This window comes from Bufo bufo, chromosome 2 (genome assembly GCF_905171765.1).
Source record: "Bufo bufo chromosome 2, aBufBuf1.1, whole genome shotgun sequence".
NCBI lineage: Eukaryota > Metazoa > Chordata > Amphibia > Anura > Bufonidae > Bufo > Bufo bufo.
Window position 1 is genome coordinate 445,439,088 of NC_053390.1, and position 25,931 is coordinate 445,465,018.

At 45.0% G+C, this 25,931-nt stretch overlaps 1 protein-coding gene across 1 annotated transcript in view; it reads left to right on the forward strand.

The window, feature by feature from the left end:
* CDC34 (cell division cycle 34, ubiqiutin conjugating enzyme) overlaps window positions 1-12,609 on the forward strand; it is a 30,686-nt gene extending 18,077 nt beyond the window's left edge. The window contains exon 5 of the mRNA XM_040417512.1: window positions 12,130-12,609. Coding sequence (XP_040273446.1) covers window positions 12,130-12,340 — 211 coding nt within the window. The 3' untranslated portion in view covers window positions 12,341-12,609. The remainder of the gene's footprint in view (window positions 1-12,129) is intronic.
* Window positions 12,610-25,931: the final 13,322 nt, after the last annotated feature.

The window sequence follows — 25,931 nt, forward strand, 5'->3', positions numbered from 1 at the left end:
AAGCAGGGTGTTCTAGTGATGATGGGTAATTGGTTCTCACCTCTCCTGTCCTTATACTATACACAGTGATAAGCAGTGTGTTCTAGTGATGATGATCAGTTCTCACCTCTACTGTGTTCTCTCCTGTCCTTATACTGTATACCGTGATAAGCAGAGTGTTCTAGTGATGATAGGTAATCAGTTCTCACCTCTCCTGTCCTTATACTATACACAGTGATGAGCAGGGTGTTCTTGTGGTGATCGATAATTGGTTCTCACCTCTCCTATCCATAATCCGTTATCCCTTCTCCTGTGATCTCTCCTGTCCTTATACTATACACAGTGATGAGCAAGGTGTTCTAGTGATGATGGGTAATCAGTTCTCACCTCTCCTGTCCTTATACTATAAACAGTGATGAGCAGGGTGTTCTTGTGGTGATCGATAATTGGTTCTCACCTCTCCTATCCATAATCCGTTATCCCTTCTCCTGTGATCTCTCCTGTCCTTATACTATACACAGTGATGAGCAGGGTGTTCTAGTGATGATAATCAGTTCTCTTAAAGAGAAATATTTGAGGAATAGCTCACTCTATATGCAAAGAAGGACCAGGTGCTCTAGGCCAGAAAAACTGTATCACCCTTACAGACGAGTATTAAAAATAAATAAATAAATTGGACTGGCACTCTGTATGTGTGGTGATGGAATAAATACAATCAATAATATAATAAAAGTGATCACAATTTAATTCATAGACAAAATACAATAAAATACACAATAAAATGGATATGAGCGCTAAATTATGAAATAGCAGCACTGATATGGTAGTTCATTTAAGAATTTGTGGTATGAAGTTCATATAAGCCAACGACCAAACGTGACTAGGTATAATGGTTTGTCCTTTCAATCATAAAATTAAATAGATGCAAAAAAACGCAATGCAAGCGTAAAGTCTGATGATTATACAGTTCAGGCAAAAAGTTCAGCACAGATATGTTGTCTCCTGAATAGCGGTAAAATGCAGTCACTGTGATGCAGTGCTCCTAAGGTAAGAAAGATATCGGATCTTACCTTGAGCCAACTAGGGTGGAAAGCAAAGGCTCTCACGTGTATGGTGCGACTGATCCCGCACTTGGAAGTAACGCCGAAGCAATGCGGTCTATGGCGTGCTGTGTGTTTTGCCGTCTGTATCGCAGAGTATACTGCGTCCCACGTGATCCGTGACGTCTCCGGTCTGGGACTTCTGGCAGAATATCGCGAGATCTGATGTGCGGCAATCAAAGTAGCAAGAGCTATGCTCGGCAGGTCCTGGGAGGAGTTATTTCACTGATAATCAGTTCTCACCTCTCGTGTTCTCTCCTGTCCTTATACTATACACAGTGATGAGCAGGGTGTTCTAGTGATGATGATCAGTTCTCACCTCTCCTGTGTTCTCTCCTGTCCTTATACTATATACCGTGATAAGCAGAGTGTTCTAGTGATGATAATCAGTTCTCACCTCTCCTGTGTTCTCTCCTGTCCTTATACTATACACAGTGATAAGCAGGGTGTTCTAGTGATGATGGGTAATTGGTTCTCACCTCTCCTGTCCTTATACTATACACAGTGATGAGCAGTGTGTTCTAGTGATGATAATCAGTTCTCACCTCTCTTGTGTTCTCTCCTGTCCTTATACTATAAACAGTGATGAGCAGGGTGTTCTTGTGGTGATCGATAATTGGTTCTCACCTCTCCTATCCATAATCCGTTATCCCTTCTCCTGTGATCTCTCCTGTCCTTATACTATACACAGTGATAAGCAGTGTGTTCTAGTGATGATAATCAGTTCTCACCTCTCTTGTGTTCTCTCCTGTACTTATACTAGAATCAGTGATAACCAGGGTGTTCTAGTGATGATATATAATCAGTTCTCACCTCTTGTGTTCTCTCCTGTTCTTGTACTATAAACAGTGATAAGCTGAGTTTTCTAATAGTGATAGATAAACTGTTCTCACCTCTCCTGTCCTTATATTCTAATCAGTGATAGGCAGGGTGCTTACAGTGATGATGATAATCAGTTCTCACCTCTCCTGTGTTCTCTCCTGTACTTATACTAGAATCAGTGATAACCAGGGTGTTTTAGTGTTGATATATAATCAGTTCTCTCCTGTTCTTGTACTATAAACAGTGATAAGCTGAGTTTTCTAATAGTGATAGATAAACTGTTCTCACCTCTCCTGTCCTTATATTCTAATCAGTGATAGGCAGGGTGCTTACAGTGGTGGTGATCAGTTCTCGCCTCTCCTGTGTTCATGCCACTTTTGCGAAGGGGGCGGGGAAGAGGGTGGTCCGGCTGGCCTGTTCTCATTCATCCTTTTCCATGCCAGTTTATGGTGTGGAAAATGGCCTTAAACTATGTCTGCAAAGGAGCTGGTGTAGTTTAAAGGATGTCGTACAGCTGGCAGCAGCAAGAGCCAAAGTTTTGTAGAGGTTTTTGCCTTTACATAACTTTGGCTCTTGCTGCTGCCGACAGCGCAAAGGGATTAAGACCAGCGTATAAATTGTTAGTTCTAATAAATGTCCCCCTTGCTGTTTGAAGGGCTTATGTCATCAGAAACATGGACCTGAAACTGTCTCACCTGAGACATGAGCCCTTGACGGCTGAAGATCATGGTCTTGTTCCCATCATCCTCTGGTCCCACATTCCTGAATAGATTGCACTTGGAGACCGACAGGCAGATGGGCAATCCCCATCCCTTTAATTTGTGTGATCCCACGAGATTTCAGAGCCAGGCATGAATATATTTTCACTGCTTGGTCTGCCACTCTTAGTGGTGGGGTGTGGCATGAAGAGGCGTGAGCGGAAACTCTAGGATCAGCGAGGTGCAATGACGCCTCCCTCATTGCTCCTAGAAGCTCATTTGCATATCACAAAAGTGCAATTTTCTCTGGAATGTGGGAACAGAGGCTGATCTTCAGCTGTCAAGGGCATGTGATAATAGAAACCCTTTAAATAAACCACGTCACCACTAATCCACACCACCACTATCGAAGAAATGCAGTATCTTCCACAAAGATATGTAAAAGGAAAAAAAAAGAAACAAGCCTGTGAATTTAAGCCATTAGGGCTTACAGTACCCATCCTCAAAATCCAATAGGTTTTCCTGGTAAGAAGTCTTCTCCATCCCCACCTTGTTTGGGGCTTATTAAAGGGGTTTTCCCAGACTTTAAAGGGCTTCTGTCAGCCCACTAAACCGTTTTTTTTTTTTTTGCTTAATAACCCCTACACTGCGATTTATCCATACATAAGTAAAATAATAATTTTGGTTCAGTAGAATTTGCTAAAACCCTATTTTTATAATATGTAAATTACCTTGCTACCAGCAAGTAGGGCGGCTACTTGCTGGTAGCAGCCGCATCCTCCGATGGTAATGACGCCCCCTCTGCTTGTTGATTGACAGGGCCAGCGGACGGGATCTTTCTCCGCTGGCCCTGCCTGTTTTCATTCAATATCTGGCGCCTGCGCCGCGGCCGTACCTATCTTCAATCGGTGCAGGCGCACTGAGAGGCGGCCACTCACTCGGCCGCTTCATCCTCAATGCGCCTGCGCCGATGACGTCACATCTACACCCGGCGCAGGCGCATTGAGGATGAAGCGGCCGAGTGAGTGGCCGCCTCTCAGTGCGCCTGCGCCGATTGAAGATAGGTACGGCCGCGGCGCAGGCGCCAGATATTGAATGAAAACAGGCAGGGCCAGCGGAGAAAGATCCCGTCCGCTGGCCCTGTCAATCAACAAGCAGAGGGGGCGTCATTACCATCGGAGGATGCGGCTGCTACCAGCAAGTAGCCGCCCTACTTGCTGGTAGCAAGGTAATTTACATATTATAAAAATAGGGTTTTAGCAAATTCTACTGAACCAAAATTATTATTTTACTTATGTATGGATAAATCGCAGTGTAGGGGTTATTATTAAGCAAAAAAAAAAAAAACGGTTTAGTGGGCTGACAGAAGCCCTTTAATACTGATGACCTATCCTTTGGATAGGTCATCAGTATCTGATCGGTGGACACCTGTCAATCAGCTGTTTGAGAAGGCACTGGTGCTCCTGTGAGTGCAGCAGCCTTCTCTTGGCTTTCCCTAGGCCAGTGATGTGTTCATTGGTTAGATGGCCTAGGAGCAGTTCAGTCCCATAGAAGTGAATGAGGCTGGGAGCAATACCAAGCACAGCCGCTATACAATGTACAGTGTGATTAAGCCCGTAGAAGACCGTGGTGCTCACAGGTGCGCCTGTGCTTTTCTCAAACAGCTGATCGGTGAGGGTCTCGATCAGAGGGCCACACCGATCAGTATTAAAAGGGTTTTCAAAAACTTTAACGTTGCTCATATGTAGCTGTTTAACGTGTTTTGGAAATGCCTGACAAAGTGTGTATTCAGTGAGGGACATTTAACAAGACTGGTGTATGGGAATCCCTGTGTGCTGGATTGAGATGCTCCTAATTTATTAAGTGGCCTCTTAATAAATTGGGTGCATCAATGCCCCTCCATGCGTCAAACTGAAGTTTATGCCAGCTACCAGCTGAAGCTGACTTTAGCTATAACACTCCAGTTTGTGGTGTAAGGGCACTTTCACACTAGCGTTATTCTTTTCCGGCGCTGAGTTCTGTCTTAGGGGCTCTATACCGGAAAAGAACTGATCAGTTTTATCCTAATGCATTCTGAATGGAGAGCAATCCGTTCAGGATGCATCAGGATGTCTTCAGTTCAGTCTTTTTGCCTTTTCAGGACGGAGATAATACCGCAGCATGCTGTGGTTTTTATCTCAGTCCAAAATTCCGGAACGCCGGATCCGTAATTTTTTTCCCCATTGAAATGCATTAATGCCGGATCCGGCCCCGAGTGTTCCGGCAAAACGGATCCGGCATTGCAGTCTGCCCATGCTCAGGCCGCAAAAAATGTGTAAAAGATAAATTAAATAAAAATGCCGGATCCGTTTTTCCAGATGACACCGGAGAGACGGATCCGGCATTTCAATGCATTTGTCATACGAATCAGGACCCTGATGAGTCTGACAAATGCCATCAGTTTGCATAAGTTTTGACGGATACGGCAGGCAGTTCCGGCGATGGAACTGCCTGCAGGAATAGTCTGCCGCAAGTGTGAAAGTAGCCTAGTGTGTAGTAAATCCAGTGGGCCATGTGAAGCCCCACCCTTCCAGCTTTTATTTACGCCACAATAATGGGCTTCACTGTGTTTGGAGAAATTGTTCCATAAATGTACCCCCCCTATTCTGACCTTTAATTTACAGCTCATGCAGCCAATATATTGTAATCGACGGCTTTTACAGTAAACCAAATATACTACATATGTGCTGTTACAATTGATGAACTTTCTTATAGGGTATGTTAAACCTGTGGAGTAGGATGTAAAACAAGAGGTCTTGTCTAGGTGTTTACATAGGGTACAACTACTTGTTCCACAGCGTGCACATCCCTGCTTCACACTGAATCCGTCCAACAGCAGCTCTGTTGACTGGATCTGAAGTCCTTCTCTCTGAACTCCTAACAGCTCATGAACACTTATTTAACCCTTTTGTTACCAGCGCCGTACATGTATGGTGCTAGAGCGATAGGCGAACATAGCGCCCGCTCGCATGTGCAGCAGGCGTCATGGCCGGCAGATCTCTGCTTTTTCTAACAGCAGAGACCTGCGGCTAATTACCGCGACCGACAATAATGCCGATCGTGGTAATTTAAAGCCTTTTAGGTGCTGTGATCAAGTGAGATCTAAATGGTCAGAAACCCGGAAGCTTGCGCGTCTGTGCTTGTTACCGGCATCCTCTCTGGCAGAGGGCTTTCAAACTGCAATTCTTAAAGGGGTTGTCCGGGATCAAACATTTTTTTTTTTAAAACTGCTTACTCACTGTTAGTAGCCAAATCTATCTTCCTAAGATGTTTTTAGGTAGCTTTTGCACTGCTGCATGGCTCCTACAGTCCCCAGCAGACTGTGTACATACATGTGTTTATGTGCCATCACTTCCTGCTGCAGTGCATTGTGGCTCCCAGTGCAGCTCAGCAGCTCCTGGTTTCTACAGTGTAAGATCCCCTCCCTGCACCCGCCCCCCTCATACATATTCAGCCTCCTCCATAGATCCGCCCCCTCTTACATTTTCCTCCCCCATAAACTCCTCCTTGCTCTGTCTCTTGCACATGTCATGTGCTCAGTGTTTGCAGACAGTGAACTAACACACAGGGAGCAGCTCCATCTTTCCACAATGGTAGATCATTTTTAGTTTTGTGTGTACATTTATCATTACAATAACCAATTATTAGTAATATATCTTAGCATTGATAATGTTTTACAATTTCCCTAGTTTTGCTCTGCTACACAGTAAGGCTATTTTCACACTCACGTTTGGTGTGGATCCATCATGGATGGATCCGCACCGATAATACAAATTGCTGCATCCGCTCAGAATGGATCCGTTTGTATTATCTTTACCTTAGCCAATATGGATCCATCTTGAACACCATTAAAAGTCAATGGGAGATGGATCCATTTTCTATTGTGCCAGATTGTGTCATAAAAAAACAGATCTGTCCCCATTGACTTAGGGCTCTTTCACACTGGCGTTTTTTCTTTCCGGAATAGAGTTCCGTCCTCGGGGCTCCAGGACGGAAAGATGCTGATCAGGATTATCCTAATGCATTCTGAATGGAGAGAAATCCCTTCAGGATGCATCAGGATGTCTTCCGTTCAGTATGTGAACGTTTTTTGGACGTTGACAAAACCATATCATGCTGCGGATTTGTCTCCGTCCAAAAATCCGGAAGACATGCCGTAACGCCGGATCCGGAATTAATGTCCATTGAAGTGCATTAATCCGGATCCGGCATTAAGCTAAACGTCGTTTCGGCGCATCACCGGACCCACCGTTTAGCTTTTATGAATGGTTACCATGGCAGCCAGGACGCTAAAGTCCCGACTGCCATGGTAAAGTGTAGTGGGGAGGCAGGGGACAAGTATACTTACAGTCCGTGCGGCTCCCGGGGCGCTCCACAATGACGTCAGAGCGCCGCATGAGCATGGATCACATGATCGCATGGATCACGTGATCCATGCACGTGGGGCGCTCTGACGTCATTGTGGAGCGCCCCGGGAGCCGCACGGACTGTAAGTATCTGCTCCCCTGGCTCCCCACTACTTACTATGGCAACCAGGACTTTAGTAGCGTCCTGGCTGCCATAGTAACACTGAAAGCATTTTGAAGACTGATCAGTCTTCAAATGCTTTCAGTTGTCTTGCGCTGTGACGGATCCAGCGGGCATTTCCAGCGACGTAAGTGCAGTGTGCCCCCCCTTAATATAATAAACATTGGTGGCGCAGTGCGCCCCCCCTCAATATAATAAACATTGGTGGCACAGTGCGCCCCCCAATATAATAAACATTGGTGGCGCAGTGCGCCCCCCCAACACCCCAGTATAATAAACATTGGTAGTGCAGTGCACCCCCCCTCAATATAATAAACATTGGTGGTGCAGTGCGCCCCCCCTCAATATAATAAACATTGGTGGCGCAGTGGGCAGTGCCAATGAGGGTTAAAAAATAAAAAAATAATTAACTCACCTCCTCCAATTGATAGTCTCCTGTTCTTTCTTCAGGACCTGTGGTGACATCACTGTGCTCATCACATGATCCATCACCATAGTAATGGACCATGTGATGAGCTCAGTGACGTCACCACAGGTCCTGAAGAAAGAACAGGAGACCGGCAGCTACGCGATCAACTGGAGGAGGTGAGTTATTTTTTTAAATTATTTTTAACCCTCATTGGCACTTCCCACTGTGCCACTAATGTTTCTTATACTGGGGGGGGGCGCACTGTGCCACCAATGTTTCTTATACGGGGGGGGGGGCGCACTGTGCCACCAATGTTTCTTATACGGGGGGGGGCGCACTGTGCCACCAATGTTTCTTATACGGGGGGGGGCGCACTGTGCCACCAATGTTTCTTATACTGGGGGGGGCGCACTGTGCCACCAATGTTTCTTATACGGGGGGGGCGCACTGTGCCACTAATGTTTCTTATACTGGGGGGGGGCGCACTGTGCCACCAATGTTTCTTATACGGGGGGGGGCGCACTGTGCCACCAATGTTTCTTATACGGGGGGGGGCGCACTGTGCCACCAATGTTTCTTATACTGGGGGGGGCGCACTGTGCCACCAATGTTTCTTATACTGGGGGGGGCACTGTGCCACCAATGTTTCTTATACTGGGGGGGGGGGGGGGGCGCACTGTGCCACCAATGTTTCTTATACAAATACAGGAGGCGGGTGCTGGAATCAAATAGCCGGCACCCGACCTTTGTGACAGGGAGCTGCGATCAGTGGCAGTTAACCCCTCAGGTACCGCACCTGAAGGGTTGACTCAACTGCAGCTGATCGCAGCTCCCTGTCATAGAGCTCGGGTGCCGGCTATTTGATTCCAGCACCCGCCTCCTGTATTTGTATTACAGGTCAGTTTTCTTCATTGGTGGCGCAGTGGCCACAGCCCCTCCCCTCCTCCTCCCATCTCTTCATATTGGCGGAGTCGGCGGCAGCAGCAGCAGCACAGGGGGGAGGGAGAGACTCCTCCACTGCGCTGCTGAGAACTATCAGCTCCTGTGCCGCGCCGCTGTATTGAGCAGAGCTGCGGCGGCGGGTCTAGTTGCAAATGGCGACAAGACTAAAAAGTCTTGTCGCCATTTGTAAATTCTAAGTCTGATTAGCCTTAGGTTCATAGCAACCAGGATGCCTTTGTTAGGCGTCCGGTTGCCATGGCAACGATCGCAGCAGGGGCGCATTGGTAGAGAGAGGGAGCTCCCTCCTTCTCAACCACATGGATCTGGATGCCGCGGGTGTTAGCTGTTACAGAGTGTTAGCTGTTACAGTTACAGCTAACGCTCTGCTGATGGCAGCGGCTCCGTTCCTGAGCCGCTGCCATCAATATCGGCACCACAAGGAGCGGACGCATCGAGGGGGGGGGGGGGCATTTGTTATATATGGGACAATGGGGCAGAAAGGAGTGGAGCATTTTAGGGGAGGCACTTTATTTCACTTTGACGTCACCAGACTGGAGGGGCGGAGCTTAGCCAGGAGAGTTACTGCCCCTCCTAGACTTTTGAATAATTAATGAGGCTGTCAGTGACGTCACCGGGCTCCCGGAGCAGCGGAAGAGGAAGCTTTCCTCCTCTGCAAGGGACCCGGTACGTCACTGACTGAAGGGAATCAGTTACTTCCTGCCATAAAGGTTTTGGGTAAAAAGGGTACTTAGAGACAAGCTGAAAAGGTAGGACATGGGTATATGTAAAGTGTGTGTGTGTGTGTGTATGTGCAATGCTATTAAACAATGGTCCCTAATCCCGGACAACCCCTTTAATTTGGCTACTTTCAATAGTTAGTAATAAATGAATTTGTAAATTCCATGATTGTTCAAAATTTAAAACATGGATATTATACGCTTAAATGCGAGCTCAAAATCAATACAAAAAAGTTAAAAAAAACAAATATAAAAAAATATTCAAGTTTAAATCACCCCCCTTTCCGTATAATTAATTAAATACCTAAATAACAAAAAAATATAACTAATAGTGTAATGGAAAAAGGGTCAAAATGGCCAATTTGCCATTTTTTTTTATTGCTTCTTTCCCAAAAAAAAGCAATAGTGTGATCACAAAGTCAAACACAGAACGGTATCAATAAAACCTACAGATTGTCCTGCAAAAAATGAGCCCCCACACAGCTCAGTAGATAACTATAAAGGATATGGTGATGTAAAAATATTTTTTTATTTAAATGTATTTTTCCACTATTTAGACATAAAAAACCTATACATATGTGGTATCATTGTAATCGCACTGACCCAGAGGATGAAGGGCGCAGGTCAGTTTTGCCGTAAACGGAACACTGTGGGAACAAAACCCGTAAAACGGTGGAGGAATTGCGTTTTTTATTTTCCAATTCCACCCCATTTGGATTTTTCTTTTCCTTCTTCCCACTACATTGTATGCCATTATTAATGGTGGCATTAGAAAGTTCAACTTGTCCTGCAAAAAATAAGCCCTCATAAGGCTATGTGAACGGAAATATAAAAAAGTTATGGCTCAAGGAAGATGGGGAAGAAAAATGAAAACTGAAAAAACCTCCGGTATGTATCCTAAGGGTTTAAAGGGAATCTGTCACCCCGATTTTGGACAATTATCTACAGTAATACTTGAGTAGTACTGCAGACAAGGAGTCCAGATCACGGTTTTTAGTTTTCCTACTACCCCCTGTTCCCCTGCTGTCAGCACTCAAAGCTGGACTGAAATGCACAGTCAGGACTGCTGTGCTAACATAATGGAGAGGACTCCTGTCCTGACAGTGTTTTTCAATGCAGCTTTGAGTGTTGATAGCGGGGGAACAGAAGGAAAATAATGAAATGGATATCTGGACTCCATGGGCCAGATTTATCATTACTCTGACAGCTCACTCCACTTTCACATATGGCTAAAGTCAGTTTTAGCCAAGTCAGATTTATGATCGGCCCTTTAAGACTGTAATAAATGTGGTTTGACGGTAGCAGTTTATCTGTCAGTAAGCAGCTTTACAAAAGTCGCACGTTTTTATGAAAAAGTCGCACGTTTTTATGAAAAAGTCGCATGTTTTTATGAAAAAGTCGCATGTTCTATTAAAAAGTCTCATAAGATAAGCATGGTCCTCACTGGAGTGAAATTGCAACTTTTTTGCGACTTTTTAAATAGTCCCAATAGTAAATCTGTCTAGAGATTCATTTACATAAGAAAGCACGCCCACTTTCAGAAAACTGGCGAGCATAGTGCAGAGCAGAAAAAAGTCGCAAATTTGTGCGCAGTTTTAGCGTTTGGGACTTTTTCACTCCATTATTCTGACCTGAGCTAATGATAAATCTGGCCCCATGTCTGCAGTGCTACTCATTTATTACTGTAGATAAGGGTCCAAGTGTCTAAGTTCCTAGGAAAGTACAGATAAGGGCTACCGATTGAGCCATCAGAACGGGTCTCTAATGGATTCACAGTGCAGCAGAAAGCAATCATTTGCAGGTAAACTGAAAGCTGCAGAAGAAAGTGTCTTTGTAATGAAAACAAATTGAAGGAATGATTTTTTGCCCAAATTAGTAGAATTCAGTGATTTTATAAAAAAAAAAAAAAGCTTTCAAAGATCTCGATAGCCTTTAAAATGTTGGTGCAAAATATTGGTATAAAGTAATAGAGGTGGCATAAGGAAGATTATGTAACTTGTAGCAAGATTCACCAAATGGTCACACGGCATGAGCTGCTGTGATACGTGTGGTGTATCTTCTGCCTGTCTGGTCTAGTTTTAAAAGGTCTGTCCAGATTTAAAAGAACATGGCTGCTTTCCTCCAAACCAGCAGCACACCTATCTATAGGCTGCTCAGTACAGTTGAAGTGAATGACTCCCATGCAGTACCACCTGCTGCCTGTGGATAGAAGTGGCAACGTTTTTTGAAGAAGCCTTATTGTTTTAATCCTGGACAACCCCTTTAAGCTGTCTAACTTTAAAGAGGACCTTTCACTTGTAAAAACTAAGTATGCTGCCATGTAGAGTGGTGCCCGGGGATCTCACTGCACTTACTATTATCCCAGGGCGCCGCTCCGTTCTCCCGTTATGTCCTCCGGTATGTTCGGGGACTTGGTTATAGTAGGCGGTGTCTTCCCTTGTCCTGTGGGCGTCTCCTTCTCCTAGGCTGCAGCGCTGGCCAATCGCAGCGCACAGCTCACAGCCTGGGAGGTTTTTTTCTCCCAGGCTGTGAGCTGTGTGCTGCGATTGGCCAGCGCTGCAGCCTAGGAGAAGGACACTCCCACAGGACAAGGGCAGTCTCCTCCTACTATAACTTACAGAGCGAAGGTATCGGAGGGCATAACTGGAGAACAGAGCGGTGCCCGGGGATAATAGTAAGTGCAGTGAGATCCCCGGGCGCCGCTCTATATGGCAGCATACTTAGTTCACATAGTTTTTACAAGTGAAAGGTCCTCTTTAAGACCATACTAATCTGCCCCATCATATAGCAAGCAACTGCTCTACGGCTTACAGAATCCCATTAGCATAGCTGCTTTCTTCTCTACTATGTTCTAAATCTCCTACTTTAATTCATAGGAAGCAAGTTCTCACCACTAAGGCTGATGCTGACAATGACGGAGTCAAGGTTCCTACCACTCTAGCTGAATATTGTGTGAAAACCAAGGTTCCAGCTCCAGATGAGGGATCTGACCTATTCTATGATGACTACTATGAGGATGATGACATGGAAGATGAGGGTGACAGCTGCTATGAAGACCAGGACGATTCTGGCAATGAAGAATCCTGACGCCACCTGTCCCTCCCGTCCCTGCCTCATTCCCGATCTTCTCTGCATCAATAAAATAGACACTGAGGATTTTCACTCATTCTTTGGCCATAATACCACCTGGCACATGTGGTACTAGAGAAATGGTGGAGAGGTTTGAGGCTTTGCCCTGCTGAAATGCCAAGGATGGTCCCTGGGCTACAGTAGAGGATGGCTTAATGCTTGCAGTAAAAGCTTGTGCCACAGGATGGCAGTAGAGTGCTTTGCAAGTCCTGCTGCTATACTAACACCACCTCCATTACCTTTGCTATTTCAGGCTGCAGTGCAGGGCTGAAACTGAGCTAGGAGGGTTGGTGTGAGGATTCTTTTTATTTGGTTGCTTTTTGTCCTCATTTGGTGTGTGGATGGTGAAGAGGGGTGCTTTGGTTGTGGAGATTTTCTCTAGTTGTCTGACACTGTACTTTCATTATGGTTGGGGTGGGTTAGTTTACAGCATTGTTGTGTGGTTTTGATTTCTTTGTGGGTGGGTTTTCTGCTATTTTTCTGGTTTGTTTTATGAGAATTTATTAAATAAAGAGAAAATCACCAATGTCTCGTTTTCAGTGTGTCCCCTCTGGAACTCTGTATTATTCCTAAACAGGTTCTACTGGATATAAAAGTATTATCATCCTTTACTGTTTATAGAGAGTTTTAATTGCCACATGGAAACTTTTTTTTATTTTTATTTTTGTGTGTGCCATAAATGTTGAATCTTGGTTAAAGGTTTACTCTGGAAAAGTACTTGCACAGTCATCAGCCTTAAACTATTGTGCTGAGCAAACTGTAAAGACAGGCTCAACGTATCCGATAATATGCTCTTCTGTTGTATGCCACATTTTTCATCCTGCAGCTCAGCCTTGTGAACATTTCCCCTGCTGAAGTTATCATGTGAATGATCCCTACTAGAAGAAATTACCAAATTTACAGGCTTAAAGGGGTATTCCAATCACAGACAATGGGGGCATATTGCTACGATATGCCCCTATTGTCTGATAGGTGCGGGTCCCACCTCTGGGACCCGCACCTACAAGAACGGAGCGGGGAGAGCTGTGGCTGGAGAACCCTGGGTTTCCCGGGGTCTGGCCACCACCAAGGGCTGCTCCCATACAAGTGAATGGGAGCTCACCGCGCATATGCAGCCCCCCTCTAAAATCCATTTCTATGGGGCAGACGCTCGGCTATTTTTGGCGGCCCCATAGAAATGAATGAAGGGCGGCTGAGCATGCGCAGTGCGCCCTCCACTACTTTCCCTGCTCCGTTCTCTGTGTAGTTGCAGGTCCCAGAGATGAGACTCACACCTATCAGACAATGGAGGTATATACTAGCAATATGCCCCCATGTCTGCGATGGCAAAACCCCTTTAAAGCTGAGGCTGAGATTCTGACAACCATACAGTCAGGTCCATAAATATTGGGACTTCGGCACAATTCTAACATTTTTGGCTCTATACACCACCACATAGAAACATAGAATGTGTCGGCAGATAAGAACCATTTGGCCCATCTAGTCTGCCCAATATACTGAATCCTATTAATAGTCCCTGGCCCTATCTTATATGAAGGATGGCCTTATGCCTATCCCATGCATGCTTAAACCCCTTCACTGTATTTGCAGCTACCACTTCTGCAGGAAGGCTATTCCATGCATCCACTACTCTCTCAGTAAAGTAATACTTCCTTATATTACTTTTAAACCTTTGCCCCTCTAATTTAAAACTATGTCCTCTTGTAGCAGTTTTTCTTCTTTTAAATATTCTCTCCTCTTTTACCTTGTTGATTCCCTTTATGTATTTAAAAGTTTCTATCATATCCCCTCTGTCTCATCTTTCTTCCAAGCTATACATGTTAAGGTCCTTTAATCTTTCCTGGTAAGTTTTATCCTGCAATCCATGTACTGGTTTAGTAGCTCTTCTCTGAACTCTCTCCAAAGTATCAATATCCTTCTGGAGATATGGTCTCCAGTACTGAGCACAATACTCCAAATGAAGTCTCACTAGTGCTCTGTAGAGCGGCATGAGCACCTCCCTCTTTCTACTGGTAATTCCTCTTGCTATACACCCAAGCATTCTGCTAGCATTTCCTGCTGCTCTGACATTGTCTGCCTACAATGGATTTGAAATGAAACGAACAAGATGTGCATTAACTGCAGACTGTCAGCTTTAATTTGAGGGTCTTTACATCCAAATCGGGTGAACGGTGTGGAAATTTCAACAGTTTGCACATGTGCCTCCCACTTGTTAAGGAACCAAAAGTAATGGGACAGAATAATAATCATAAATCAAATTTTCACTTTTTAATACTTGGTTGCAAATCATTTGCAGTCAATTACAGCCTGAAGTCTAGAACACATAGACATCACCAGATGCTTGGTTTCATCCCTGGTGATGCTCTGCCAGGCCTCTACTGCAACTGTCTTCAGTTCCTGCTTGTTCTTGGGGCATTTTCCCTTCAGTTTTGTCTTCAGCAAGTGAAATGCATGCTCAATCGGATTCAGGTCAGGTGATTGACTTAGCCATTGCATAACATTCCACTTCTTTCCCTTAAAAAACTCTTTGGTTGCTTTTGCAGTATGCTTTGGGTCATTGTCCATCTGCACTGTGAAGCGCCGTCCAATGAGTTCTGAATCATTTGGCTGAATATGAGCAGATAATATTGCCCAAAATACTTCAGAATTCATCCTGCTGCTTTTGTCACCAGTCACATCATCAATAAATACAAGAGAACCAGTTCCATTGGCAGCCATACATGCCCACGCCATGACACTACCACCACCATGCTTCACTGATGAGGTGGTATGCTTAGGATCATGAGCAGTTCCTTTCCTTCTCAATACTCTTCTCTTCTCATCACTCTGGTACAAGTTGATCTTGGTCTCATCTGTCCATAGGATGTTGTTCCAGAACTGTGAAAGCTTTTTTAGATGTCGTTTGGCAAAGTCTACTATGGCCTTCCTGATTTTGAGGCTCACCAATGGTTTACATCTTGAGGTGAACCCTTTGTATTCACTCTGGTGAAGTCTTCTCTTGATTGTTGACTTTGACACACATTCACCTACCTTCTGGAGAGTGTTCTTGATCTGGCCAACGGTTGTGAAGGGTGTTTTCTTTACCAGGGCAAGAATTCTTCGGTCATCCACCACAGTTGTTTTCCGTGGTCTTCAGGGTCTTTTGGTGTTGCTGAGCTCACCGGTGCGTTCCTTCTTTTTAAGAATGTTCCAAACAGTTGTTTTGCAAATGCCTAATGTTTTTGATATCTCTCTGATGGGTTTGTTTTGTTTTTTCAGCCTAGTGATGGCTTTCTTCACTGATAGTGACAGCTCTTTGGATCTCATCTTGAGAGTTGACAGCAACAGATTCCAAATGCAAATAGCACACTTGAAATTAACTCTGGACCTTTTATCTGCTCATTGTAATTGGGATAATGAAGGAATAACACACACCTGGCCATGGAACAGCTGAGAAGCCAATTGTCCCATTACTTTTGTTCTCTTAAAAAGTGGGAGGCACATATGAAAACTGTTGTAATTCCTACACCGTTCACCTGATTTGGATGTAAATACCCTCAAATTAAAGCCGACAGTCTGCACACATCTTGTTCGTTTCATTTCAAATCCATTGTGGTGGTGTATAGAGCCAAAAATCTTAGAATTTTGTCGCTGTCCCAATATTTATGGACCTGACTGTGTGTCCCTCACTTTAGGTGCAGTACTGTCACTATATACACTGCCTGTCCCCAAAAAAAAAGTCACCACCTGGATTACCCTGAAAGATTATCAAAATTAGGGTTATTCACTTTAGAAAAAAGACTGAGGGGAGATCTAATTACTATGTATAAATATATCAGGGGTCAGTACAGAGATCTCTCTCATAATCTATTTATCCCCAGGACTGTGACTGTGACGAGGGGCCATCCTCTGCCTCTGGAGGAAAGAAGGTTTGTACACAAACATAGAATAGCATTCTTTACGGTAAGAGCAGTGAGACTATGGAACTCTCTGCCTGAGGAGGTGGTGATGGTGAGTACAATAAAAGAGTTCAAGAGGGGCCTGGACGTATTTCTGGAGTGTAATAATATTACAGGCTATAGCTACTAGAGAGGGGTTGTTGATCCAGGGAGTTATTCTGATTGGAGTCGGGAAGGAATTTTTTATTCCCCTAAAGTGGGGAAAATTGGCTTCTACCTCACAGGTGTTTTTTTTGTTTTTTTTTGCCTTCCTCTGGATCAACTTGCAGGATGACAGGCCGAACTAGATGGACAAATATCTTTTTTCGGTCTTATGTACTATGTTACTATGATTTAACTAAGCAAATAGTTATGGGCCTCCTATTGGATAATTACTGCATGGGCGATTATCTTTCAGCTGGCAACAAATTCTTTAACCCCAACTGATGCAATGAGTTGCTTCTAATTTCTTAAACAACCATGTCGAAAGACACATCTCGTGGTCGTGGAAAAGATGTTTGTCTGTTTGAGAAGGGTCAAATCATTGGCATGCATCAAGCAGAGAAAACGTCTAAGGAGATTGTAGAAACTACTAAAATTGGGTTAAGAACTGTCCAAACGCATTATTAAAAACTGGAAGGATAGTGGGGACCCATCGTATTCGAGGAAGAAATGTGGCGGGAGAAAAAAAAATCCTAAATGATCGGTGATCACTTAAACGTTTGGGGAAATCAAATCTAAGAAAAACAACAGTAGAACTCAGGACTATGTTTAATAGTGAAAGTAAGAGCCTTTCCACATGCACAATGCGAAAGGAACTCAAGGGATTGGGACTGTGTAGCCGTAAGAAAACCACTAATCAGTGAGGCAAACCAGAAAAAAAGGCTTCAATTTGCTAGGAAGCATAAAGATTGGACTCTGGAGCAATGGAAGAATGTCATGTGGTCTGATGAGTCCAGATTTACCCTGTTCCAGAGTGATGGGCGCATCAGGGTAAGAAGAGAGGCAGATGAAGTGATGCACCCATCATGCCTAGTGCCTACTGTACAAGTCTGTGGGGGCAGTGCTATGATCTGGGGTTGCTGCAGTTGGTCAGGTCTAGGTTCACCAACAGTATGTGCTCCAAGAATGAGGTCAGCTGACTACCTGAACATACTGAATGACCAGGTTATTCCATCAATGGATTTTTTCTTCCCTGATGGCACGGGCATATTCCAAGATGACAATGCCATGATTCATCGGGCTCAAATTGTGAAAGAGTGGTTCAGGGAGCATGATACATCATTTTCAGACATGGATTGGCCACCACAGAGTCCAGACCTTAACCCCATTGAGAATCTTTGGGATGTGCTGGAGAAGGCTTTGCGCAGCAGTCAGACTCTACCATCATCAACGCAAGATCTTGGTGAAATATTAATGCGACACTGGAAGGTGGTCCAATGAAATATTAGAGTGTGTGACCTTTTTTTTTTTGACTGGGTTAATGATGTTTCTCAAGTAGTTTGTCAGTGTACCAACAAAGGCTCGTCTGGTGACAACAGTGGCTGATGCATACCGTTCTCTTTGACATCTCCAACATCGTTGGTGGCCATAATTTCTGCTCAGCGTGAATCGACTTTCATCAGTGAATAGCACTGAGGCCCACTGGTTTCTCGTCCAGCGTAGATGCCTGTGACGCCTGTGCCTGGTGGTGTGGTCAGGTACCTTTTGCAGGTCGTACAGCATGCTGATGTATATGGTTTCGAATGCTCTGATGTGGCAATTGGGTGCCTCTCACCTCCCTTAAATGTGCCTGGAGTTGTGTGGCATTCGTCATGTGTAAGGGTACCTATTACAGGCACATGACTGTTCTGCTTGCCAAGACGGCAAAAAAATATGTATAGAGCAATTAAAGAGTACATCAGACACATAGTTATGAGTCTGGTGCATCTACATACACAGCCACTGTGAGGAGGGGGCAGCACTTCCCTCGTGAATAAACCAGACTCGTTACTGTATCTGGTGTATTCTTTAATTGCTCCTGTTGGCCAAGGTATCCAGGCATACATTTCTAAAGTCCATAAGCCTATCCCTGTGTGTACATTACCTGATTTGAGCCTTGGCCATCCATAGCATGTATAGTAATTCTCAGTCATCAGTGCTGATCCTGTCGTACTCTACTTGGTTCAGTAACATCAGCTCATACTTTTCAACCATCACTATTTGAAAGGGCTCGTTCACATTGTGGCTGCTACTCCACCAAGCATTTCTATTATCATAGGAGTAGAACAACAACAAAAAAAGCTGAAAGCGCCAGATCTGTCAGATGACAACAGCGTCTGACTGTGTCATGATGTCCTTGTTTTTAGCAGAATTTTAAACTGAGCCTCCAGTGCTTATGTGAACACACCCTTATCTAACAAGTTCTCTCTGGGAGATTTCTATGTGTAATTACAGATTAGCGTGTCCTGTACAGAAAACATGCTCCATGTGGGACGCTGCTCGTTTCACAGGAGCGCATGTCTTTACAAAGATTTATAATGCTGTGTGTCTCTGTCTATCCTTGCATCTACTGAACTGTACTGACACACAGCATTAGAAACCATTGTAATGCCATGCCGTCTTGTGAAAGGAGCAGTGTCCATACTGGAAAATCACGCTTCCACATACAGTGTATTTTCCGCACTGGACACCCTCGTCTGAAATTACCCCAATGGTGACCTTTTCTGACTGGAATTTGACTCCTATGCACATAGTGTACTGTTGCAATGTTCTTTTGCGCAACATTTTCAATGACTGGTATGTGACTGTATACAGCAACTAGTCTGCAAATCCATGTGCGAGCACTTTAGACTAGGCCTGTTTACATGTAACAGTTATAGTTATGAATACCACACCATAAAAGCGCACAACTATGAACAGTTAAAGGATTGTATATTACTCCTGAACACTAGTTTATACAAAAAAAAAATCATTTGATAGACTGGCAAATGTGAAAAGTCTTCCTCTGAGTTTCCTTATTCAGACATTTGTTCTGATTTACATCTCGATGGGAAAAAAAAAAAAATTATGTTTGACAATGTGTATAAATTCCCATTTGGTATCCAGAGGTAGAATTTTCTTCATTTTAGGGGGGGAAAAAAATCCCTTCCCAGCGCCAATCAGAATAACTCCCTGGATCAACGACCCCTCTCTAGTAGCTATAGCCTGTAATATCATTACACTCCAGAAATACATCCAGGCCCCTCTTGAATTCCTTTATTGTACTCACCATCACCACCTCCTCAGGCAGAGAGTTCCATAGTCTCACTGCTCTTACCGTAAAGAATCCTCTTCTATGTTCTATATTGACCTCCAATAGTATACAAAACCACACAAATATAGAAAAAAATACATATCCATCTTTATTAATAGTTACATCATAAAAAATATTATTATAAAATTGTCAGACATGCACACCAAGATAATAGTGCCATCGATTATATGGTGAACATGACACATAAAACGTGTACAAGCAAGTTGTAATCATAAAATCACTCAACAAGATAAGTCTACTTCACCAGGTTTTCCGGCCTTATGGCCGAGCCGCTGCCTGAAACAGATTACATGATGGCGGTGGCTCCCCAGCCACGAGGTATGCCACATCGCCTGCTCTGCCAAGGGAGGCCCGAGCCCACGGGCCCACCGCTCCTATTTCGGTCTGACAAAGAGGCTGCGCCTGGGCCCGAACCTCTGCCACAGAATCGGGCGTTACCCACAGTGCAGCGTGAGCAAGATGGCCACCAGCCCTGGTCCCAACACGACTGCCATGCGGCCGCAACACCTGCTGACACAGCAGGCGGGCAAGCGTCTCCTGTGAAGATGATTGTGTGACTCATCTGGAAGCACCGCAAGTATCATCATTCCCCTTCTCTGTGCCCTCTCCTGCCACCTTGTCCTCCACTGCTCCTTAACACGTCAGAGTTAACTCTGAGACCCAGTGCGCATCCCTTCTGGCCGCAGAAAACTGCCGTCCCGTCCTCTCACCTTCATAACTCTCTGCTGGAACCTTCTCAGCCTGAAGATTGCTAGGTTCTTCTCTGGCAGCGTCTCCCCACTGGTCCACTGGGTCGTGGTGGGACAGCTCTCACCCACTGGTGCCAAGGCAGTCCCCTACTGCTCATCCACCAGGCTCTAGGGCCTTGGGCCCCCTCCTATCTACGAATCCCGATACACCAGGGATGCCCAACCTGCGGCCCTCCAGCTGTTGCAAAATTACAACTCCTAGCATGCTTGGACATCGGACATAGCAGGGCATTGTGGGAGTTGTAGTTTTACCTTAGCTGGAGGGCTGCTGGTTGAGCATCCCTGTGATACACCAACCACCTCTGGAGACCCAGCCATCTACACAAGTGCCTGATGAGGACTCTAGACCGCCTACCATGGCGGATTTACGTGCTCTTATCTGTTCCTTACCCTCGAAAGAGGATCTCTATAGCTTTGCGGCTAATATCTTACAAGAATGCAAACTGGAATTCACTCAATTCCGTACAGATCTCTCTACTCTTACTGAACGAGTGGACTCTATTACTCATGACCATACTGCGGTGCTGGATGACGTGAAAGCCCTTCAAGCCGTAACTCAGGCCCAATAAGCCCAAATTTACACCCTCCAACAACACCTGGATGACCTAGAGAACCGCAGACGCCGCAATAACCTCCTTATCAGAGGCCTTTCGGAGTCCATTTCCACTGTGGATCTTCTTCCTACCCTTATATCGCTAGGCGTCCTAGCACTGCACCCATTGAAATTGACAGAGCACACCATACACTGCGATCGCCGTCGCCAGAGGGCTTGAGACCTAGAGACGTTATCTGTCGAATTCATTTCTACGTGGTAAAGGAGCAGATACTACTTAAGGCCCGTCAGCACCCGTCTCTGTCTTTTGAGGGGGTCCCCATTATGATACTCCAGGACTCTTGCTCTTACACTCTTGCTCAACGGGCTGCTTAGAAACCCCTCCTAAACCTTCTCCGAGACAGAGGATTGCCATACCGTTGGGGATTCCCTTTTGCTCTGAAAGCGGGTTATAAGGATAGTACGGCCACATTACGCTGCAGTGCAAATCTTCCAGGTTTCCTTCAAAGCCTTAATCTGCCACAGATGGAGATAAACCCGTGGCATAATTCCGCCATACCCCCCTCCTCCTCAGCATTTCCTACTCTCTCAAGCTTCTACAAATAGACTCCCTGGAAGGCCTTCCCATTCATCCCGGTGAAGCAGACATCGATCCACTGGTCTGATGCGGAATTCCCAGTCGCAGACACTGACCTGAAAGGCGGTATATTCTTTTTATAACAAGATTTGCTCATAGATGTGGCAGTTGGCTCTCTGCCGCTTTCCCCTAGTAGTCTGAGACGTTCCCTTGGGAGTATTTCTCTCCGTAGTGACCGTCTCCTTTGACCTATTGGTCCGTTAGAGCATGTTGTACCACTTAAGGTTCAGAGTTTGCTTCTTTTTATTACATAGCACTAAAATAAAAAAATAAAATAAAAGTACTTCTACTCACCACATACTGCCATTTCTTCCTCTCCCTGGGCTGTAGCCAGTGACGTTCCGTATACCACTGTAGCCAAGACAGCTGTGGTCTGAGACTGATGATGCCCTGGTGTACACTGGTACAGTGTGCTGTGTACAATTCAAAGAGACACATTTCCCCTATGGTACGTTCTGGTTATATAAAGTAGTGAATCTGTGTAAGTACTGAAAAGGCACATAAAGCTGTATGTATATGTAAACAGATACATATAGTGTAGCACACCATTAGGGCTAGAGGGAGGCCTGGGGACCATGGTGCCCTTAGTCTGCCCCTGATTATCTGTATTCTAGTATGAGTGTGCACAATGCCTGAAAATGTCTAATGTTATAACAGACCTTCTCCAAGATTAAAGGGGTTGTCCAGAACTAGAAAAAGATGTGGTCCGAGAACAGCCGCCAGGGGCCTTCATCTGGCTGTTCTCGGAACTGCATGTGTTTCAGACCGGCTCGCGCACAGGCACAGGTAAGGACTTACCTGTGCATCGCCGGACTTGTGAGTTAAGATGGCAGCTCGCATGTGTTCGCTGGCAAACACTGCGAACTGGCCATCACTGTAAAGGACAGCCTGTGTATGTCACTGGTATGTCGAGTTCCAGGATCTTTTGAACACTCACATATTACCATTATCAGCATATACCTTTTGTATAATCTAAGGGGACATTCACACGACCATTTTGTGGTCCACAAATTGCAGATCTGCAAAACACAGATACCGGCTACGTGCGTTCTGCATTTTGTGGATCAGCACGTTGGCCGTTTGTTAGAGATACCTATTCTTGTCTGCAAAATGGACAAGAATAAGACATGCTCTATTCTTTTTTGCGGGAGCAGTCCACATCTTTTGCGGCCCAATACAGTCATGTGAATGGACCCTAAGTAGAATTCTAAGCACTACAGCCGTGCAACTTTTGGATTTGTTGCTTATTTTTCTATTACTTATATAGCACCAGCAAATTCTGCAGTGCTGTACAAAGAATGGTGATATCGTTTCTTCAATACCGCAATATCTTGGGGCGGTTGGAAAGCGCTGACCGCTTCCAAAACGGGTGCAGATACACTCCATAAAGCAGTGGCATCATCTGAGCATGTGCCATTTGGTGAGCCTTATGAACTAACCATCCCCAACGCACTAGGCTAACAGTAGATGCTTAAGTTTGTGACAAGAAAGTGGCGTCATATAAGCGCACTGGAGCCCTCCCGCCCCTGTTTCCTCAGCAGTGTTGTATGAGAAGCATAGTAAAGTACGACTGGGCATTTTGTTTCGTCCGTATGCTTCCTGGTTGGAGGCTCTACTGGAGGGTTTAGCTGGGACTTGTAGTTTCACTGAAGAGGATACTCTTTGTCAGGCTGAAGAGGGAGTGCACTGCTGTGGTAGTTGCTACAGAGCCCGTAAAATAGAATAGTGATGCTATAAGCTGTGTAATGGCCACATGATATACTGATGTGCGACAGCTGCCCCACAAGTTACTTCTCAGCATAGTGAACATAGATGTGGATGCAGGAGGTGGGGGATGTACTAGACATGGTAGAGGCTCATGGAGAGTATAAGGAAGCCCCATGCAGTATAACGTCTCCTTGTTGTCTCCATACAGTATAATGTCTCCTTGTGGCCCCCATACAGTATAATGTCTCCTTGTAGCCTCCATACAGTATAATGTATCCTTGTTGCCTCCATACAGTATAATGTCAACTTGTGGCCTCCATACAGTATAATGTCTCCTTGTAGCCTCCATACAGTATAATGTCTCCTTGTGGCCTCCATACACTATAATGTCTCCTTGTGGCCTCCATACAGTATAATGTCTCCTTGTGGCCTCCATACACTATAATGTCTCCTTGTGGCCTCCATACACTATAATGTCTCCTTGTGGCCTCCATACAGTATAATGTCTCCTTGTGGCCTCCATACAGTATAATGTCTCCTTGTGGCCTCCATACACTATAATGTCTCCTTGTGGCCTCCATACAGTATAATGTCTCCTTGTGGCCTCCATACACTATAATGTCTCCTTGTGGCCTCCATACACTATAATGTCTCCTTGTGGCCTCCATACACTATAATGTCTCCTTGTGGCCTCCATACACTATAATGTCTCCTTGTGGCCTCCATACAGTATAATGTCTCCTTGTGGCCTCCATACACTATAATGTCTCCTTGTGGCCTCCATACAGTATAATGTCTCCTTGTGGCCTCCATACAGTATAATGTCTCCTTGTGGCCTCCATACAGTATAATGTCTCCTTGTGGCCTCCATACAGTATAATGTCTCCTTGTGGCCTCCTTACACTATAATGTCTCCTTGTGGCCTCCATACAGTATAATGTCTCCTTGTAGCCTCCATACAGTATAATGTCTCCTTGTGGCCCCCATACAGTATAATGTCTCCTTGTGGCCTCCATACAGTATAATGTCTCCTTGTGGCCTCCATACAGTATAATGTCTCCTTGTGGCCTCCATACAGTATAATGTCTCCTTGTGGCCTCCATACAGTATAATGTCTCCTTGTAGCCCCCATACAGTATAATGTCTCCTTGTGGCCTCCATACAGTATAATGTCTCCTTGTAGCCCCCATACAGTATAATGTCTCCTTGTAGCCCCCATACAGTATAATGTCTCCTTGTGGCCTCCATACAGTATAATGTCTCCTTGTAGCCCCCATACAGTATAATGTCTCCTTGTAGCCCCCATACAGTATAATCTCTCCTTGTGGCTGCCCCCATGCAGTATAACGTCTCCTTGTTGCCTCCATACAGTATAATGTCTCCTTGTGGCCTCCATACAGTATAATGTCTCCTTGTAGCCCCCATACAGTATAGAGTCTCCTTGTGGCCTCCATACAGTATAATGTCTCCTTGTGGCCTCCATACACTATAATGTCTCCTTGTGGCCTCCATACAGTATAATGTCTCCTTGTAGCCCCATACAGTATAATGTCTCCTTGTGGCCTCCATACAGTATAATGTCTCCTTGTAGCCTCCATACACTATAATGTCTCCTTGTGGCCTCCATACACTATAATGTCTCCTTGTGGCCTCCATACACTATAATGTCTCCTTGTGGCCTCCATACACTATAATGTCTCCTTGTGGCCTCCATACACTATAATGTCTCCTTGTGGCCTCCATACACTATAATGTCTCCTTGTGGCCTCCATACACTATAATGTCTCCTTGTGGCCTCCATACAGTATAATGTCTCCCTGTGGCCTCCATACAGTATAACGTCTCCTTGTTGCCCCCATACAATATAGTGTCTCCTTCTTGACCCTGTACAGTATAATGTCTCCTTGTGGCCTCCATACAGTATAATGTCTCCCTGTGGCCCCCATGCAGTATAACGTCTCCTTGTTGCCCCCATACAGTATAATCTCTCCTTGTGGCTGCCCCCATGCAGTATAACGTCTCTTTGTTGCCCCCATACAGTATAGTGTCTCCTTCTTGACCCTGTACAGTATAATGTCTCCTTGTGGCCTCCATACAGTATAATGTCTCCTTGGGGCTCCCATACAGTATAATGTCTCCCTGTGGCCCCCATGCAGTATAATGTCTCTTTTGTTGCGCCTATACAGTATAGTGTCTCCTTCTTGACCCTGTACAGTATAATGTCTCCTTGTGGCTGCCCCCACACAGTATAATATCTCCTTGTGGCCCCCATACAGTATAATGTTTCCTTGTTGCCCCCATACAGTATAATGTCTCCTTGTAGCTCCCATACACTATAATGTCTCCTTGTAGCCCCCATACAGTATAATCTCTCCTTGTGGCCCCCATACAGTATAATCTCTCCTTGTGGCTGCCCCCATGCAGTATAACGTCTCCTTGTTGCCTCCATACAGTATAATGTCTCCTTGTGGCCTCCATACAGTATAATGTCTCCTTGTAGCCCCCATACAGTATAATGTCTCCTTGTAGCCCCCATACAGTATAATGTCTCCTTGTAGCCCCCATACAGTATAATGTCTCCTTGTGGCCCCCATACAGTATAATGTCTCCTTGTGGCCTCCATACAGTATAATGTCTCCTTGTGGCCCCCAAGATAATGCACCTGGGGCGTAAAAACCCAAGGGCAGAATA